Consider the following 21818-nt stretch of genomic DNA (forward strand, 5'->3'; position numbering starts at 1 on the left):
GCCACATATCGGCCTCCCGGATCAGAGATCACCTGGTGGACCGAGCAAGGCACGGACCGACTGATCAAAATGGAGACGCCCCTGGCAAAAGTGGAGTAAGTGGCGTGGAAGGCCTTTTGGATCCACGGCTTACGGAGCGCCAGGACCCTGCTGCCATCCAGGTGAGTTTGTTGCTTACAAGTTAACCACTTTCAGACCGGACCATTTTGCTGGTAAATGACCAGAGGTCTTTTTACACTTTGGCACTGCGCTGCTTTAACTGGTAATTGCGCGGTCATGCAATGTTGTACCCAAACAAAATTTGCGTCCTTTTCTTCCCACAAATAGAGCTTTCTTTTGATGGTATTTGATTGCCTCTGCGATTTTTATTTTTTGCGATATAAACGTAAAAAGACCGCAAATTTTGAAAAAAAATGATATTTTCTACTTTTTGTTATTAGAAAAATCCAATAAACTCAATTTTAGTCATACATTTAGGCCAAAATGTATTCAGCCACATGTCTTTGGTAAAAAAAAAGTCAATAATTGTATATTTATTGGTTTGCGCAAAAGTTGTCACATCTACAAACTAAGGTACGTTTTCTGCAATTTACGCAGCTTTTAGTTTACGACTGCCTATCTCATTTCTTGAGGTGCTAAAATGGCAGGGCAGTACAAAACCCCCCCAAATGACCCCATTTTGGAAAGTAGACCCCCTAAGGAAATTGATAAGAGGCATGTTGAGCCCATTGAATATTTTATTTTTTTGCCTCAAGCGATTGAATAATGACAAAAAAAAAAATTTTTTTTTTTTTTTTACACAAAGTTGTCACTAAATGATATATTGCTCACACATGCTATGGGCGTATGTGAAATAACACCCCAAAATAAATTCTGCTGCTTCTCCTGAGTACGGGGATATCACATATGTGGGACTTTTTGGGAGCCTAGCCGCGTACGGGGCCCCGAAAACCAAGCACCGCCTTCAGGCTTTCTAAGGGCGTACATTTTTGAGTTCACTTCTCACTACCTATTACAGTTTTGAAGGCCATAAAATGCCAAGATGGCACAAAACCCCCACAAATGACCCCATTTTAGAAAGTAGACACCCCAAGCTATTTGCTGAGAGGCATGTTGAGTTCATGGAATATTTTATATTTTGCCACAAGTTGCGGGAAAATTACAAACTTTTTTTTTTTTTTTTTTTTTTCACAAAGTTGTCACTAAATGATATATTGCTCACACATGCCATGGGCATATGTGAAATGACACCCCAAAATAAATTCTGCTGCTTCTCCTGAGTACGGGGATACCACATATGTGGGACTTTTTGGGAGCCTAGCCGCGTACGGGGCCCCGAAAACCAAGCACCGCCTTCAGGCTTTCTAAGGGCGTAAATTTTTGAGTTCACTTCTCACTACCTATTACAGTTTTGAAGGCCATAAAATGCCAAGATGGCACAAAACCCCCACAAATGACCCCATTTTAGAAAGTAGACACCCCAAGCTATTTGCTGAGAGGCATGTTGAGTCCATGGAATATTTTATATTTTGCCACAAGTTGCGGGAAAATTACAAACTTTTTTTTTTTTTTTTTTTTTTCACAAAGTTGTCACTAAATGATATATTGCTCACGCATGCCATGGGCATATGTGAAATGACACCCCAAAATAAATTCTGCTGCTTCTCCTGAGTACGGGGATACCACATATGTGGGACTTTTTGGGAGCCTAGCCGCGTACGGGGCCCCGAAAACCAAGCACCGCCTTCAGGCTTTCTAAGGGCGTTACAGTTTTGAAGGCCATAAAATGCCAAGATGGCACAAACCCCCCCCAAATGACCCCATTTTGGAAAGTAGACACCCCTAAATTTAGGGGTACACTAGTGAGACTAGGTAATAAATGGCGGGTGCCCTGAAACTATAAAAAAATAACTAACCAACCAGCGTCACCTGTAACAGTTATATGGTGATCACTGGTGAAAGGGTTAACTAGGGGGCAATCAGGGGGCTTTATGCGGTAGTATATGGGGGTCCCTGGCGCTATAAAAAGCTGCGGCGAACCTAAATACCTACCTGCCTAACTAGCGTCACCTGTGACACTAATACAGCGATCAGAAAAACGATCGCTTATTAGGCTGGGTTCACACTGGAGCGATGCGGGAACGCCACGAATGCGCGGCGGGTTCCCGCATCGCATGCCTCCCGGCGGCAGTTCACACTGCCCTATGCGAACTGCTGGGAGTGTCAGTGAAATGTTACTGACACCCCCAGATCAGTTCGCATATCGCAGTGCGATCTGCAAACTCGGATCGCATGGTGTGAACACCCATGCGATCCGATTCTGCTGCGGGCCAAAAAAAGGGTCCCGTGCGAATTTGCGGCGGGTGCGGCGGGTGTGGCGGGTGCGGCGGGTGCGGCGAATGGCTGAACTCGAATCGCACAGAGATCGGATGTGATTTGCACTGCAGTGCGGTGCGAATCACATCCGTTCTCATAAACCGCTGCAATGTGAACCCAGCCTTAGTGACACTGGCGACGGGGGGTGATCACGGGGTTAAACCTTTATTGGGGGGGTTAGGGGGGTACCTTAGAACTAAAGGGGGCTAACCCTAACTGCCCTAACAGTTATTAGTCACAAATGACACCCGCCGGGTGATCAGGGGGTTAAACCTTTATTAGGTAATAAATGGTGGGTGCCCTGAAACTATAAAAAATAACTAACCAACCAGCGTCACCTGTAACAGTTATATGGTGATCACTGGTGAAAGGGTTAACTAGGGGGCAATCAGGGGGCTTTATGCGGTAGTATATGGGGGTCCCTGGCGCTATAAAAAGCTGCGGCGAACCTAAATACCTACCTGCCTAACTAGCGTCACCTGTGACACTAATACGGCGATCAGAAAAATGATCGCTTATTAGGCTGGGTTCACACTGGAGCGATGCGGAAACGCCGCAAATCCGCGGCGGGTTCCCGCATCGCATGCCTCCCGGCGGCAGTTCACACTGCCCTATGCGAACTGCTGGGAGTGTCAGTGAAATGTTACTGACACCCCCAGATCAGTTCGCATATCGCAGTGCGATCTGCAAACTCGGATCGCATGGTGTGAACACCCATGCGATCCGATTCTGCTGCGGGCCAAAAAAAGGGTCCCGTGCGAATTTGCGGTGGGTGCGGCGGGTGTGGCGGGTGCGGCGAATGGCTGAACTCGAATCGCACAGAGATCGGATGTGATTTGCACTGCAGTGCGGTGCGAATCACATTCGTTCTCATAAACCGCTGCAATGTGAACCCAGCCTTAGTGACACTGGCGACGGGGGGTGATCACGGGGTTAAACCTTTATTGGGGGGGTTAGGGGGGTACATTAGAACTAAAGGGGGCTAACTCTAACTGCCCTAACAGTTATTACAGTCACAAATGACACCAATGCAAAAAAAAAAAAAAAAAAAAAAAAAATGACATTGGTGTCACTGTGACTGGGGGGCAGGGGTAATTGGGGGGGTGATCGGGGGGTAAAGGGGGGGTGTGAGTGTGCCTGGCATGTTCTACTGTGTGTGTAGAGTGTTGGTGCAACTCACCGATCCGCTCTCCTCCGTGTCGGAACGGAAAATACCGACACGGAGGAGAGAATACATCACTTCCTCTCCTGTGTTTACATTACAGGAGAGGAAGTGATGTCACGGGGGATTCCTATTCGTCGGGAGCGATCGCGAGGGGGTGGCCATGAACGAATGGCCGTCCCCTCGTCCGGGATCGCTCCCGCACGAATACCGACCGCCGCAGGCACCGGGCGGGGGCCCGATCGGGCCCCCGACCCGCGGGAGGCAAGGGACGTACATGTACGCCAATATGCCTGCCCGTGCCATGCTATCGACGTACATCGTCGTGCGGCGGTCGGCAACTGGTTAAAATAATTTTTTTTTCTGCTACAAAATTACTTAGAAAAAAAATATTTATAATGTTTGGGGGTTCTAACACCCTAGAGAATAAAATGGCAGTCGTTGCAATACTTTGTCACACTGTATTTGCACAGCGGTCTTACAAGCGCATGTTTTGAAGTAAAAATAAAATAACAGTAAAGTTACCCAATTTTATATTGTGAAATATGATGTTATGCTGAGCAAATTGATACCCAACGTGGCGCCTGCTCTTGGAATGGCGACAAACTTTTACCATTAAAAATGTCCATATGCGACATTTTAAAAATGCGACAGGTTACATGTTTTGAGTTAAATAGGAGATCCAGGGCTAGAATTATTGCTCTTGCTTTAACGATCACGGCGGTGAAATGGCGATACCTCAAAATGTGTGGTTTGAACACACACACACACACATATATATATATATATATATATATATATATATATACACATACATACATATATATATATATATATATATATATATATATATATATATATATATATATATATATATATAAATACATATACATATACATATATATAATCTCTCTCTATCTCTTTTACTCCTATTACAAGGAATGTAAACATCCCTTGCAATAGGAAAAAAAAAAAAAAAAAAAAAAGAATGACAGGACCTCTTAAATACGAGCTCTGGGGTCAAAAAGACCTCACATTTCATCTTTACACTAAAATAAAAAAATAAATAAAAAGGAACTAAATATAAAAAAATAAAAATAAAAAGTTGCTTTAAGAGCTATGGGCAGAAGTGATGTTTTGACGTCGCTTCCGCCCTGCAATGGTATGGAGATGGGTGGCGGTCATCTTCCCCTCACTCATCTCCATACCCAGCAAGGGAGAAGGATCCGATCGCCTCCGCCGGTGAATCCAGCAAGCGGCGGAGGGCACCCACTGCCGATAAAAGTGATCTCACTGTGAATCCGCCACAGAGCCCACTTTCATCTGAAAGCAGACAGCCCACTGAAGAAGAGGATACCGGGGTTATGGTAGGTAGCTGCTGCCATCACAACGATATCCTTCTTCAAACAGCCAATGTAGGACGACAGCGGGTGGTCCGTAAGTGGTTAATGCATTAAGATAAAATGCATCTCTGTCCAGCGATGTCCACAAATCCCTTGGCCACCCGGGACTCTCCCCCCTATTTGGCTGAGACACAGTACTGGCGCCATTGGCTCCCGCTGCTGTCAAAGTAATTTAGCCAATCAGGGGAAAGAGGAGGTGGGGCTGAACAGCTCAGTGTCTGAATGGACACAGGGAGCTGCAGCTTGGCTCAGGTGTCCCCGTAGCAAGCTGCTTGCTGTGGGGGCACTCAGCAGGAGGGAGTGGCCAGGAGCACCAAAGAGGGACCAGAGAAGAGGATCTGAGCTGCTCTGTGCAAATCCACTGCACATAGGAGGCAAGTATAACATGTTTGTTACAATTACATTTTATTTATTTTTTTAAAGAGCCTTTAAAATCACTTTAAGTTTATATGTTGTTAAACTGATTCGAATGAATAAAGCATATATATTATAAAAACCACATTAAAATGTTGGCACACATTTGGATCTACCTGTGTCTGGAGCACAGATTTCCTTTCACTCTCTGCATTCTGTACCGTCTTTTTCATGTATTCCAGCTGTCTTTCCAAAAGGCTGCATCGGGACTGTGCCGTCAACAGCTGTCTGGTGAGATCTGTGAAAGAACACAGAGAAAATCACTACCATGTATATAACCAGACTACAATGCATGAAAACTGGAGGCTTCTGGGGATTTTTGTTTGGGCACTGTTATATTACATAGTAGGTGAGGTTGAAAAAAGACACAGGTTCATCAAGTCCAATCCATGTGTGCGATTATATGTCAGTATTACATTTTATATCCCTGTATGTTGTGGTCGTTCAGCTGCTTATTAATAGTTTTTTTAAACGATCGATGCTCCCCGCTGAGACCACCGCCTGTGGAAGGGAATTCCACATCCTTGCCACTCTTACAGTAAAGAACCCTCTACGTAGTTTAAGGTTAAACCTTTTTTTCTTCCAATTTTAATGAGTGGCCAAAAATTTTGTTAAACTCTCTTCCGCAAAAAAGTTTTATCCCTATTGTGGGGTCACCAGTATAGTATCTGTAAATTGAAAAATCAAATCCCCTCTCAAGCGTCTCTTCTCCAGAGAGAATAAGTTCAGTGCTCGCAACCTTTCTTCATAACTAATATCCTCCAGACCCTTTATTAGCTTTGTTGCCCATCTTTGTACTCGCTCCATTTCCAGTACATCCTTCCTGAGGACTGGTGCCCAGAACTGGACAGCATACTCCAGGTGTGGCCAGACCAGAGTCTTGTAGAGCGGGACAATTATCGCTTTATCTCTGGAGTTGATCCCCTTTTTAACCTCCCTGGCGGTACGATTATTTCGGATTTTAGGTGCTAAAAGCGGTACCATTATTTTGCATGAAAATTTGGCGTTTTATATTGTAGTCCTGCAATTCTTAGGAATAACTCTCTTAAATCTGTCCAAACCAGAGTCTAGCAGACATCCCGGGTATGATAAAGTTTGAAAAATTAAATCATAAATTATAATATAATAAATAATTATAAATAATTGTACCAAATAATAATATAACAATAATAAAAATTATTCAATAATGTAATCAAATCAAAAACACTGAAATTTGCTCAGTTGCAGAATTGTCACTGTCATTACTTTTCAGTATTTGATGACGGATCTCCCCACAAATCGCTATCCCTCAATTCTGCGAGTGATTCCAATTTATTATCGCTGTTTTCTAGCTGGTCTAAAATAATTTTTGATGTACAGTGACAGTTTTGGTTGCTATCTACAATCTCCAGTTTCCAGGCATAAAGAACAGTTTTTATTATATAAAAGTGCATGCAGGACACTGGGCAGACCACTAGGGACAACGGGGATGTGAAATATTTACATACAGCAATGTAATCTGTAAGATTACATTATACTGTATGTTTACTGTTTGTTTCACTTTTTGAATTTGGCGCCGATCTCCGTGCCCGTGCGTCGCAACGCTCGCAGGGCACGGAGATCGGCGATGTGATAGATCGAGCGAGACACGGCTCGCTCGTACAGCGGGGAGACAACGCTGGATCCGAAGGAGAAGGTAAGTAAACCTCCTCCTGGATCCAGCGACGCTGTCCCGAGTCTGACTCGGGGATACCGCTCTTGGTATAAAAAATCCACCCCGAGTCAGACTCGGGAATACCGTCAGGGGGGTTAATGCATGCCAATATTATGTCTGCTTTGTTAGCCCATCAACTACTAGGACTCCTGGGTCCTTTTCCATCCTAGATTCCCCCAAAGGTTCACCCCCCAGTGTATATATTGCATTCATATTTTTGCCAAATACATTATTTTAAATTTTTCAACATTGAACCTCATTTGCCATGTAGTTGCCCACCCTATTCATTTGTTCAGATCTTTTGCAAGGTTTCCACATCCTGCGGAGAAATTGCCCTGCTTAGCTTACTATCTTCTGCAAATACAGAGATTGAACTGTTTACCCCATCCTCCAGGTTGTTTATGAACAAATTAAGTAGGATTGGTCCCAGCACAGAACCCTGGGGGACCCCACTACTAACCCCTGACCATTCAGAGTACTCCCCATTTATCGCCACCCTCTGAACTCGCCCTTGTAGCCAGTTTTCAATCCGTGTACTCACCTTATGGTCCATGTCAATGGACCTTATTTTGTACAGTAAATGTTTATGGGGAACTGTGTCAAATGATTTTGCAAAATCCAGATAAACCACGTCTACGGGCCTTCCTTTATCTAGATGGCAACTCACCTCCTCATAGAAGGTTAATAGATTGGTTTGGCAAGAACGATTCTTCATGAATCCATGCTGATTACTGCGAATGATACCGTTGCCATTACTAAAATCTTGTATATAGTCCCTTATCCCCTCCAAGAGCCTGCATACTATTGATGTAAGGCGAGCTGGTCTGCAATTCCCAGGAATGTATTTTGGGCCCTTTCTAAATATTGGTACTACTTTAGTTTTTCTCCAATCACCCGATATACTTCCAGTCAGTAGACTCTCAGTAAAAATTAGGTTCAATGGTCTGGCAATTACTTGACGAAGTGCCCCAAGTATCCTTGGGTGCAAGTCATCCAGTCCCAGTGATTTATTAATGTTAAGTTTCCCCAAGTCTAATTCTAATTCTGTCCTGTTAGCCATGGAGGTGATTCCTGTGATGTATCACGAGGATAAACAATGCAGTTTTGGTTAGTGAAGCCACCCAGATTCCCTTGTGAAGACTGAGGAGGAGAATCAATTGAATACGTTCGCCATCTCCCCATCCTTTATACCCAGATTTTTTATTTTTTTCTCCTTTTTTACTGTTTACATACTTAAAGAATTTCTTGGAATTTTTTTGCTCTCCTCCCCTATGTGTGTTTCGTATTCTATCTTAGCCGCCCTAATTGCACCCTTACATTTCTTGTTGCATTCTTTATAGTCTGAATGCTAATGATGATCACGCAAACTTGTATTTTTTGAAGGCCTTCGCTTTTGCTTTTATATGCATTTTTACATTGGAGTCAAGCTATCCAGGACTTTTGTTCGTTCTTTTAAATTTATTACCCAATGGGATGCATTGGCTAATGGCCTTATAGCATACCCATCTCTCCTCCGTGTTCTTGGTTCCTAAGATTTTATCCCAACCTCTATCTTCTAGCAAGATTCGTAGTTTAGGGAAGTTGGCTCTTTTGAAATTAAGTGTCTTTGTATTTCCCTTACGTTTCCCATTTGTGTGATTTATACTGAAGCCAATTGACCTGTGATCGCCGTTTCCTAAATTGCCCCACATTTCCACATCCACGATCAGGTCTATATTGTTGGTAATACAATTACAGCAACTGTGTATACAAACTGAAGAACTTACACCAGCATTTACTTGCATTATCAGTTAAAAAGTATAGTGTATTGGTAGCCTGGAAAGCATTGCACCCACGATCAGAAGAATGAAGTGGCCAGAGCCCTGCACAGCCACGTTCTTGGCAGAAGATCCCCCACCCGACACAACACGAAGTTGGGGGGGGGGGTGCAGGGGCCGGTGCATTTGTAACATGTTACACCCTGTATATGGGGTATATGGATGGAACGTGTTACAAAAAGGTGAACTTATCCTTTACATTTTATCTAGGAACAAAAACTTTACATTTTGGATGATAGAATAAGGAAAGGTTGATATCCCTGCCAGGATTTATTTCAGTTTGTGTCCCATTGGGAACATTTCACTGTTAGCGAAACGAAAGGTAAAAAAATACCTCCTACAAACAGTACAATGACCACAAACTCTCTGGCCGGAATCTTCTTCCTGGGTGCCAGTCTACAGCCATCTTGAATGGCAGCAATGCAGTCCTTCCACCACACAGTGTGCCAAAATGTAAACGGAGTTGCTCATGAGCAGCTCAATGTACATTCACAAAAGGGACTGCAAACAAGCAGGTAAAGCTGAATATATGGCAGCCGGGCTGGCTTCTGTTGAAGGCTCATGACTGAAAAAGGTCAGCCAACTAACCAATGGCTGAGAACGCTGTCCCCCTGTCAGAACACAATAGCACAGCAGTGGAGATCGGAGAACTAACATCAGCTTGTTAGTACAGCAGCTCTGACCTGAGCCGACATACATAGTGGTGTGCATGAGGCTTAAAGCATTTGTTACCCCAACACTTCATATTCCTGATATGTGCCTGCTGTACCATGTACTTGTATGAGAAATTATCCTGTCCTCTTTGTATTGCTTCCTTTGTGTTAAATCTCCGGTGTTCCTGCTAGTTCCCTTGCTTTCCTGTTAAAATCTTACCACGCTAAGCATGAGAGCACACAGTGGTCAGTTCTTTAGCTAACTCAGTGTGCTCTCCTCCAATGTTCAGACTTATCCTGATATGCCCCCTCTGCACAGCCATTCACTGATACGCTCAGTGTGCTGCTGCTTCTCCTCCTCCCCACAGCTCTTATGTACTGTAGCTGATAACAGAGAGAATGTAATCATTTATAAAAAATAAATAAATAGTATGGGGGGAGAAACACATTTTTCATGTTTTTCGGATCTATACAAAAATGTTTTGCTTTTCATTCCTGTTTTATAATTGAATGGGTTGTTTTACAAGGTGATTGTTTATTATAACAAGTTATAACTTCCAACCAGTAATTTCACAGTAAATAGATAATGATAACATTATTATGTTATAACATAGCATATAAATATATGATTTAGCTTGATTATAACAGTACCTTTTCAGGAGGCAGCAGATTCTCATTCTCCCTCTTAACTGTGTGAGAAAAACACGGGATTATGGGTAAATTTCATACACATAAACACGTTTTTTCCTTGTAGTTAAGAGGGCTGGGCTGGGAGGAAGCATTTGTCTTTTAGACACATGCCCCTTCTATGACACTGCAGTGAGAGGGGTGCCTCCACTGCTGCATTTTTTTTTTTTTTTTGGACAGCTGGGTCGATGGTAGTTTACCATTGGTCCAAGACTCCAAGCTGTCCATTGAGCTCAGTGCCTCTGATAAGAAGTGAGGAGAGGCACTGTGAGTTCATCCTCTCAGTCTGCTGCAAACAGAGTGTGCCATCTTGTATTTAAACTGGCCGCTCTGTATGTAGCTTCTGACAGGCTGCGCAAGGAGCCCCATATCTCTGGAACCAGAGGTCGTAGGAACCCCATTATTTTTTAACCAGTGGTGGGGTAGGACGTAGACTAGCTAACCCCAATTTGGGGTCTCTGGAATGCAGCACGCAGATAGGGAAGCCGCTTCTCTGCTGTGTGTTTGTATATTGCTAACCCGCTTTAGCTCATAAGTGGACAGCCACTGGACTAAGCCACAGACTTTTCCACTGTGTCCACATCTTCTAAACAGACACACCCCTGCTACAGAGAGACTGGTGAGGCTTTCATCTCACATGCCAAAATAAGAGAATGAAAGAGGTTAAAAACTGGCTTTTGTTACTCATCGTAAAATTCCTTTCTCTGATGTTCATTGACGGACACAGTGTCTATTATGTCACAGAGTCTTCTATTCTCGACCTCTAGGATGCCTACCTGCACATCCCCATCTGTGCTGGGCACCAGCGTTTCCTCTACTTCGCAACAGGACAGGGGTATTATCACTTTGTGGCTCTGCCCTTTGGTCTTGCCTCAGCTCCTCATGGTTTTCACCAAGGTGAAAACCAGTCTTGGCCTTGTTGAGACAAATGGGGGATTTCCATTATTGGTTATTTTGACAATCTGCTTCTAGGGGCAGATTCTCATTTGGCCTTGAGGGACGAGATGGCAATCACAATCAGCACCTTGCAAGAGTTCAGGTGGATCCTGATCGTCCAAAAATCCGCTCTGCTACTTCCAAATAACTGGACTATCTGGGATTGACTCAACACGGCGTTGTCTAGCGGTAGGAGCACCTTGGCCAAGCTCTGGGAGCTTCAATCAGTGATTCAACTGCAGCTGTTCCTCCCTTCGCTATTGCATGCAGGTCCTAGGACTGCTGGTATCTGCCTTCAAGGTGGTACCGTACACTCAGTTCCATAGGATGACCTTCAGAAGGCAATCCTGTCCAAGAGGGACAAGCCCCCCAGCTCCTTGTACACCCTGACTCATGGATTTCTGGAAGTTCAGGATCCACCAGAACTCTTGCAAGGTGCTGAGCATGATCGCCACGTCGTCCTTCAAGCCCAAGTGAGACTCTGCCCTCAGAAGTAGGTTGTTCAGATAACCAATCCCCCGTTGTCTCAGCAAGGCCAAGAATGGAGCCAGCACCTCGGTGAAAACCCAAAAGGAGGGGAGGCGAAACCAAAGGGCAGCTCCACAAACTGATAATGCTCTTCTCCCACCGCAAAGGGGAGGAAACTATGGTGCCCAGCATAGATGGGGATGTGTAGGTAGGGATCCTAGAGGTGGAGAATAGAAGACAGTGTGTCCGTCAAACGCAAGAGAAAAACTTTTATTTATTATAAAAACGTATTGAGTCATGCAATAATATATTCTATAATAAAATGCCCTTTTGAAGCAGTGTGCTCACAAATACTTTCATTCTCGTTTTCACAGCAAGCAGACGTGAGATTAGGTACTGTATATAGACTGAAAAATACCAAAGGATTTTAGCTGTCTCTGTGTCTTGACACCAGTTCCAATCATTTTATTTTCTTGGTGTCATTGGACTAAAAGGATATCCCGCTTATGGGGTCACAGACAGCAGTAACAACCCGAGTAGAGGGTCCCTACAGTGCTCAGAATGGCAAAGGGGGACAGGTAGGGAAGAACCTATGTGTTTCAGGTAGTGAATTTGCAGTCACCAATAGGTAACAGTTTAAAAAAAAAAAAAAAGTGAGAGAAATACTTGGCCTGCCCTCAGCAACCAATCCTGTGCTAGTTTTCCCACTGTAAGCTAAAATAGAAGAGAAGCTGGGAGCTGACTGATTGTCCATGGCAGGAGAACCTGTACTGTACCTTTATTCTTTCTAGACATATCATCCACCAGGCTGTCCTTAGACTGTCTTTGCTCATCCAGGTGCTGCCTATAATCCAAAGACTCCTTTGCCAGCTGGTTTATGTTCTCCTCGGCTTTCTTTCGATCCAGTTCCAGCTGCCGGAGCTTTTCCTGAAGATTCTTCAAAGCTGAGATAATTGCTGTAGAAATGGAAAAAAAAAAAAAAAAAAACAACATGCAACATCATAAGAAGGGAAGAGTTTTAGTGAAAGAGTAAGGCCTCATGCACACTGGACATTTTTGCAGCTGACGTTCTTTTTTCCTGCCTCTAAACTCCCGTGCATGTTATCCTATCTGTCCATTCACACAATGGGGGTTATTTACGAAAGGTAAATCCACTTTGCACTGCAAGTGCACTTGGAAGTGCAGTCACTCTAAATCTAAGAGGTAGATCTGAAATGAGGGGAAGCTCTGCAGATTTTATCATCCAATCATGTGCAAGCTAAAATGCTGTTTTTTTATTTTCCTTGCATGTCCCCCTCGGATCTACAGCGATTTTACTTCCAAGTGCACTTGCAGTGCAAAGTGGATTTTCCTTTAGTAAATAACCCCCATAGGCTTTTAGCAGTGTTTAGTGGCAGGGGCTATTAGAGGCAGGAAAAAAAAACAAAAAAAAAAAAAAACACACCACACCACTGCCAGGAGCAGCAGTTTGGCAGAAAAAAAAATCCCAAAAAAAAAAAAAAAATCGCCCTAAGGTCGTTAAACGTGCAAAAATGAAGCTTGAGCATTAATTTCAATGGCCAGAATAAATTATTATTCTGGCCAATGAAAGGAATTAAGGCCCAAGCTCTTAACACCTGTAAATGCACCTGGGATGAGTGTTAGTGAGACACATTAGTGGTGCAACAAAATTTTGGCCACTGAAAATTATCGCACAAAAATAGGGTTTTCATCGTTGTGCTGAAATAAAAAAATAAAAATAAATAAAGTGCTGATAAACGGCTGCTGAAAACGTCTGATTTTGCCTTGCTTATGGTGGGTTTTTTATGGGTCATGTGACTCAAAAAATGCAACAGCTGCATTGTTCATGTGTTCTTTCTGCGTTTTCAATGCATTTCAATGGGGAGGTGCAGTTTGCCAAATCTGCACCAAAAATACAGCAAGCAAGACTTTAGACACCGCTTCAAAAAAGGTGCCGATAATGGCGGTCGAATTAAGTAGAATTAAAAAAAAAAAAAAAAAAAATTATCTTTTTTTTAAAAAAACGTCAATTTTGGTTTCGGCCAAGTGCATCCTGAATTTTCATTTTGGTGCACCAATACGTATTATGGTTACTGAACCCTCTTTTTTTTGGGCTTGTTCACACCAAACATTATATAAATGTATTTCACGTATTGCATGTGCCTTGGTTCCTTTAGCTGTACTATGTTAATTCTTACAATTTACTGATCATTAAGGCAAAGAACAGAAGAAATAATGATCAGTAAATAATTAAATTATTTAAAGCATAAAAATTGTCCTGTTCTCTCTCTCTCAATGGCACACATTTATATACATAGTCTGAGATGAAAAGTTTTGCATTACGGATCTGAACGCAGAGTATGTTTATGCACCTGTGTGAATGTCTCCATTGAAAACAATGCAGCAGTGTTCAGACCCTTAGGTCCCGTTCACACTTTTGTGATCTGAAAAAGTCGCGTGATTTTGATGCAAATTTAGTGTAAAAATGAGGGCTATGGGCCTCAAATGGCATCAAAGTTGGGCCAAAGTAGTGCAGGGACTACTTTGAAGTCGCTGAGACTTGAAGTTGCACAGATATGAATGATACTCATTGGAAAACGACTTGTCATGCGACTTTGCTGTCCCAAGTCTCAAGACAAGTTGCACAAGTCTGAAAGGGGCCCAAGACCATATTCAAACATGAAGCGTGATTTTGCTTGCTTTCACGAAAACGTGCAAATAAAGTGCATTGTGCCTGAGATGTTAACAACTGGCAAGCAAGGCGTACAGTTTAACAGAAAAAATGTGTAGCAAAACTAGCAGAGCTGACAGATTTGAGCTTCTTTGCCACGTGAAAGGCAGCCCACTGAAATTAACCAACCCCCCCCCCCCCCCCCCCACTGAGTCAAAGTTTTAGGTCTTCAATCAGCAAGAAGCATGAGCTTAGTTGATTGCAGAGCTATAGGTATGATTTAGGTGGGCATTCTGGCACTCTGCATAGAGACCACTGCTTCCAAACCAGAGCAAGGGTCCCGCTAAGCAACATGCTGGCAGAGGACAGACTTTCCTACTCATGCTGAGGCTGCTTCCCAAAGAAGATGAGCTGTAAGACTTTAAAAGCCTTCTGTTTTGATGCATTTAAAAATAAATTTAGTTGGGCTTTAACAATCAAACACATCACAAAATGATAAAATAATGTGTATGCTGTAAATTATCGGAGCAATATGGTAATGCCTTTGTTTAAAAAATTTAATATTTTTTAAGTTACTTTTTTTTTAAAGTAAATAAAGCACAGCTTAGAAAATCCTGCCTCTGTCATGTTTTAGAGAAGTGAGGCTAAGCTTGCGTTTCTATGTATAGTCTGTCGCTCCATGTACACCCAGCAGCCATATTTGCATACATATTTTTATGCATTACTGCTCCTTCTCACATATCTATGAGTGTGCCAATCCGCTGAATAATAATTAATTTTAAAAAAGTCATTACCCACGAGGTAATGTCATAGCAGCGGATGAAATAAAAGTTTAGGGTGTAGCTAATCATGAACATTTAATTCATGTCTTTGTGTGCCCTGATTACATGGTCTTTAGTGGTTGAAAATTACATCTACGGACTACGTACAGAAACCTTGACGGGAACTCCCAATAATCCTTACAAATTCTACAGCGCACTGATGTAGGACAGTAGGCAGTCCAGGGATATCCGTTTCCATAAACACACGTTGCTTCTGACACAGCACAGATGTTACCAACAAGGCAACTCATACATAATTCAATCAGTACTATCAGTATCCAGCCTCTGAAATTATTTACACTGTTCAAGATCAAATGGAAAGGTAACAATCAATCTAATGGTATATAAAACTGGAGGTAGACAAGAAGCATAAAAAATCTTTATTATTTCAAATGATCACAGCATGAATGTATATTACTTGTACTGTATTTCAGCTGATCTCCATGGATCATGAGGAGTTCGTCCAACTGAGGACGGCTGATAAAGAGCAATTTTTTTAAATCTAAATTGCCCCATGCAGATCACTCAATTCGTTTATTTTTTTAATAAACTCTTATTTTTTTAGATGACAGTGGTAGATGATCTTCTAAATAACACAGATCTTTTTTACATAAAGTATGCAGGATAGGTGGGAGAGGGGAGGGAACATTACAAAAAGTTAGTGTTGGGTTTTACTACTACTTAAAAAGGACAGGTTGTCTTAAAGTGGTAGTAAAGCCAAACATTAACTATTCTTAAAGATTGTTCTCTCCCCTGGCCTACTTATCCTGCATACCCTGTGTAAAAAAAAGATCTGTGTACTTACCTTATTTTATTCTGGTTCTCCTGTGTAAGGGTGTGCTGGACAACAGCTATTAATGCCGCAAGCCATTATTGCACCCCCCCCCCCCCCCCCGCAGAATCGGCTGACACAGGGGAGAAGGAGCTGAGGATCACGTGACCGGACCAGATTAACAATATGTAACCACACACTTTTTTTTTTTTTAATTATACAGAATAGGTGGAAAGAGGGGGGATGAAACATTTTTAAGAATAGTTCGAGTTAAGCCTGGTACACGCTACTAGTTTCTTTTTTGTTGAACGAAAAAAACGGAAGTGCTCAGGAAGAGCTGCTGTACTAACTAGCTGTTAGTACATCGATCTCCCCACTGAGCTGTTGTGTTCTGACAGGGGGACATCAAAACACCCCAGCCAGCGCTCAGCCACTGGCTGAGAGCACCGATTCGTAGACCATTTTCGGTCATACCCCTTCAGCAGAATCCCTTTGAAGCTAAACTTGTAAAAGGCTCCTTAACACAGGAATCAAAAATGCAGCATACAGCATAGAGTTTTGTATGTAGCAGTATAGAAGGCTATGGGCACATTTTCACAGATTCTCTGGGCAGCATAATGTTGTACTGCATTGATGAGCATTAAAAAAGAAACAAAAAAGGTAAATAATAATAAATATATAATCTCGAGTGATGTACATTGCCAGTTGTAAGTATGTGGTTGTGAAGAAGGGTGTTATCCATGTGAGCTCGAAACGTTACCATCTGTACCTGGTTTTTGATGTAATTTATTCTTCGCAAATACATTTTCTTGTGCAGCATTTGCATGTATATATAGATATATACACACACACACACACACAGTTCTGTTCATAAGTTTACATAACATGGCAGAATTTATGGACTCTTTGTGCTGGCACCTTGGCGGTCGCAGTGGCGCGGGTCTAGAGCTGTGCCATTTGCTTTGGATGTACTACCTGTGTGGATATAATTGCTGGGTATTCTCCTGACACTCGGAGGTGTTGTGAAATGTCTTCAACATTACAGAAGACATCCAGCTGAATATGACTAACTACTAAGGGATGTATGGAGTTCTGAAAAAAAAAAAAAAAAAAAAAAAAACATACATACTCATATATTCTCACATATTAGTCTGATGCTACATCTGTCCCCTGCCGCCTCACTGAGAACTGAAAGATCAAACAACGCAAATTGCTCAGTTCCCAAGAGAGACAGTGACTGCCAATCACTGCTGTCTGCTCTGCCCCTCCAGTGCTCACTGGAGCGCTGAGCTGGGGAGAGGGTGGGAGTGGCTGGCTTAGGCTCCAAGTAGCATGCCGAGAGGCTCAGCTAGCTGCAGCTCAGGCATCTGGGCAGATACCAACATTAAAGTCGGAATCCCTTCTGATTTTACCCTGTCCAATGAATATAGCTGCAGAATATACTACCCTTCTGTGACCTACAGGAGAAGTATGGCCGTAATGGTTTTTGCCCTACGTCTCTTTTAAGAGACTTTGTTCACATGTGTGGTGGTGCTAAACAGACCTCTGAAAAGCAGGTGGACCACTTTTCAGAGATGTTCGAGAATCGGCTTACAGAAGACGAAACTGCTGCCTCTTCAATGTCGGTTTCCTACCCTGTTTTGCATTGAAGCGCCCCCCCCCCCCCTTTTATTGGTTGAACCAGATGGACTTGTGTCTTTTTTCAGCCAGACTAACTATGTAACTACATAACAGATAACCTGTACATCAAATGTTACCTCTGCCATTGCTCTCTGGATAAGCATGACCTGGTCTGTCTGGAGACCTCTGGAAATCAGAATTTATGAATGGCCTTCCATTGGGGTAAGAGATGTATGAAGTGCTGGACTGTGCACCTTTAGAAGATCCAGCCAAGGGACTGTTCAGCTAAAAACAACAGAGTAAAACAAATGGTAAGAATAATATAGCTTACTGGTGAAAAATAGCAGACGTGGAAAAAGTTAATATGTATCCAGACTTTTTTTTTTTTTTAAAGCATAGATATTGCTTAAAGGGGTTGTAAACCCTTGGGTTTTCTCACCTTAATGCATCCTATGCATTAAGGTGAAAAAACACCCGGCGGCTCCTCCGTTTTACTTACCTGAGCCCTGGAACTTGACCCGACGGGGATTTGCTGTCCCCCTGCCCGGGGTTCTCGGCTCTTGATTGGATAGATTGATAGCAGCACAGCCCTTGACTACTGCTGCTGTCAATCGAATCCATGAGTCATACAGTCGGCAGCTATGGACGCCGAATGCTCGACTCGGGATGGCGCTTGCAAGGTAACCCCTCACGAGAGCTCTTCTCCTAGGGGGTAATCCGACATGCGGAGGAGCTGCCGGGAGACCCCAGAAGAGGATGTTCGGGGTCAAAGCGAGTTGCACAGTGGAGGCAAGTATGATATGTTTGTTATAAAAATAAAAAACCCTTACAATCACTAAACATCTATCAGGTTTTTAATTTTTCCATATACATCCTATTCACTAGAGACAACAGGAAAAAAGAGAAAATCTCTCCATATTGAGTAAAGTCCTGCTGTAGGCAGTTGTCTCCAGAACAAGAAAACCCATTTGGAGATATCTTCAGAACAGAAAAAAAGAATGTGAATGTAATAGATGACATCACTAAAGGTGCTAGGGAGGAGGTGGAATCCTTATGGGTAGAGCTCCAAAGGGATGAAGCTATGGGGAAAATAATACTGAGAATATGCTATAGGCCCCCTAACCTGAGGGAGGAAGGGGAGACAGATCTCCTATCACAATTTGGATTAGCAGCAAGGATGGGAAGTGTTATAATGGGGGATTTTAAATTATCCAGACATAGACTGGGCGGAGGGAACCGTGCATTCATCTAAGGCTCGCCAGTTCCCAAATGTCTTGCAGGATAATTTTATGGGTCAGATGGTAGACGTACCAACTAAAAATAAAGTGTTACTGGATCTACTGATTACCAACAATACAGACCTGATCACGGATGTGAAAATACAGGGCAATTTAGGGAACAGCGATCACAGGTCAATTGGCTTCCGTATAAATCACACAAATAGGAAACATAAGGGGAATACAAGGACACTGAATTTCAAAAGAGACAACTTCCCTAAACTACAAACCTTACTAGAAGGCATAAATTGGGATAAAATCTTAGGAAAAATGAACGCGGGGGAGAGATGGGTTTACTTTAAAAGCATATTAAATAAGGGCATTAGCCAATGGCACCGCAGCACCCTAATGCACCAACACACATTCCTGCAGTGCAAAGGTGTGAATCCATGCTGGTAGGTTAATTGGATCCTGTCTAAATTGTCCCTAGTATGTATGAATGTGAGTTAGGGACCTTAGAGTGTAAGCTCCTTGAGGGTAGGGACTGATGTGAATGTACAATGTATATGTAAAGCGCTGCGTAAATTGACGGCGCTATACAAGTACCTGAAATAAATAAATAAAATCCAGCCCCAGGCAATCCCAAATGTACTTTTGCACAGGTGTTGCAGTAATGTGTTTCCATACATTGTGGTGCAAAGCATGTGCAAGCGAGTACATTTGGGTTTCAATGAGCCTGGGTTTGCACCTTTCACTGCAGAGATGTGCATGTTAGTGCACTGAGATACAGGGCTGTTATTTATTCTTAACCACTTCGCACCCAGGCCAATTCTGACATTTCTCTCCTACATGTAAAATTCCTAATTTTTTTGCTAGAAAATTACATAGAACCCCCAAACATTATCTATGTTTTTTTTAGCAAAGACCCTACAGAATACAATGGCGCTCGTTGCAACTTTATCTCGCACGGTATTTGCGCAGCAATTTTTCGAACACTTTTTTTCAGAAAAAAAATGGTTTCATGCTTTAAAAAAAAAAAAAAAAATAACACAGTAAAGTTAGCCCAATTTTTTTGCTTAATGGGAAAGAGGAGGATACGCCGAGTAAATAGAAACCCAACATGTCACGCTTCAAAATTGCACCAAACTTTGGTATTTAAAAATCCCCATAGGCGACGCTTTCATTTTTTTTTTCTGGTTACATATTTTAGGTTACAGAGGAGGTCTAGGGCTAGAATTATTGCTCTCGCTCTAACGTTCGTGGCGATACCTCACATGTGTGGTTTGAACACCGTTTTCATATGTGGGCGGGACTTACGTATGCGTTCGCTTCTGTGTGCAAGCTCACGGGGACAGGGGCGCTTACATTTTTTTTTTATTGTTAATTTTATTTTTATTTTTTTAGTTTTACACTTAAAAAAAAAAAAAAAATTGATGACTTTTATTCCTATTACAAGGAATGTAAACATCCCTTGTAATAGGAATATGGCACGATTGGACATATTTACAGTGAGATATGGGGTCAATAAGACCCCATATCTCACCTCTAGGCTGGGAAGAATAAAAAACAAAAAAGATAAACAAAAAAAAAAAAAAACGATCCTGGCTTCCTAGCCAGATCGGCGCCGTTAATTTGAATACAGAGGCCGGGCGTGACGTCATAACATCGCGCCCGGCCTCCGAACGATCATAGAGACTCCGGGGACGATCTAGTCCACCGGAAATCTCTATGGTAACTTGCTGGGGCCGGCGGATCCTGTGACCGACTCACTGATGGAAACGGTGAGTCGGTAGAAGCACCGGAGGACGGCGGGAGCGTCCCCTCCCGCCGTCCGTAAGAACGATCAAGCGGCGGAACAGCCGCTATGATCGTTCTTATGGTGCAGGGAGATCGCCGGTTGAAAACGGCAATAACTGAATGATGTCTGTGGCCTCAAGCATCATTTAGATATAACCACTGAAAGCCCATGACGTCAATAGACGTAGTATGGGCGCCAAGTGGTTAAAAGTGCTTGTACACTCTGCACAACCACTTTTACCTACAGGTAAGCCTATATTAAAGGCTTACCTGTAGGTGCTTGAAATATCTGCTAAACCTCCATGGTTTTAGAGATATTTACTAAAAAGACGAGGGCACGTCGTACCGTTTCCAATAGGGGTCATGCCGTGACTGCCAACTCCCACGCGCATGCGCAGAAGTGACGTCACACGACCCCAGCCAGTCGCAAAGCCTGGATGCATAGTAGCCCATTATCCTGATAGAGACAGAGACATTTTTTTTTTTACTCCTCGCTGATACAAATTACCGATACCTACCGCAACTTTTTTGTTTTAACTTCACCTGTCAGCAATGGTACAAACCATTGAAAAGTTACTTACAAATTAAATAAAAAATAAATAAATAAAATCTATTTATTTAGCGCTTTTTCAATGTGAAATATGTTAATATACATCTGTAAAAATATTCACTAACAAAGAAAACAAAAAAAAAGTTTTAATTGTTTATTGTTTATAAAATAGACATAAAAAAGCAGGATAATAAATAAATGGAGGCGATTAGGGAGTTAATTAAGACTGATTACAGTAAATTAAGGGTTAATAAGGGGTTAAACAGAGGGACATTTGTTCATCCCGTTGATCTGCAGATGAAGAAACAGAAAGATACAAAAAGAAACAATGTTTCTTTTTATTTTAAGTGTTTCAGGGCTGAGCAATGTTGTTAATAAACATTGCCAGCTACTATTGGGGAGACAAACTGACAGCTCAAAGAATCGAGCCTGAAAGTACCGGTGCATTTTCACGAGCACCGATACTTGTGCAAATACACGGTATCGGCACTGATACCGATACTAGTATCGGTGCAACCCTAGTTAATTACATTTGTACACCCCCCACCCAAGCAGAACTGCGGTAAGTTGTCCAGCCTAGGCCATAGTGACATGTTGACTGGCCTGCACAGAGTCCTGACCTCAACCTGATAGAACACCTTTGGGATGAGTTACAGTGGAGACTGAGCCAAGCCTTCTGATCCAACATCAGTGCCTGACCTCACAAATGTGCTTCTGGAAGAACGGACAAACATTCCCATGGACACACTTCTAAACCTGTG

General features: G+C 42.6%; 1 protein-coding gene across 3 annotated transcripts in view; it reads right to left on the bottom strand.

The window, feature by feature from the left end:
* Window positions 1-21818, bottom strand: part of CEP57 (centrosomal protein 57) — a 72013-nt gene that overhangs the window by 46367 nt on the left and 3828 nt on the right. For 2 of the 3 annotated variants that reach the window (XM_077484938.1, XM_077484937.1), the window contains exons 2-4: window positions 17631-17778; window positions 12386-12565; window positions 5472-5593 (exon numbers count right to left, since the gene is read on the bottom strand). In XM_077484938.1, the coding sequence (XP_077341064.1) occupies window positions 5472-5593; window positions 12386-12565; window positions 17631-17778 (450 nt within the window). The remainder of the gene's footprint in view (window positions 1-5471; window positions 5594-12385; window positions 12566-17630; window positions 17779-21818) is intronic. The other variant, XM_077484939.1, reaches the window with a different exon arrangement.

This window comes from Lithobates pipiens, unplaced genomic scaffold (assembly GCF_037356315.1).
Source record: "Lithobates pipiens isolate NorthernLeopardFrog02 unplaced genomic scaffold, aLitPip1_a1.2 Scaffold_17, whole genome shotgun sequence".
In the NCBI taxonomy this organism is placed as follows: Eukaryota; Metazoa; Chordata; class Amphibia; order Anura; family Ranidae; genus Lithobates; species Lithobates pipiens.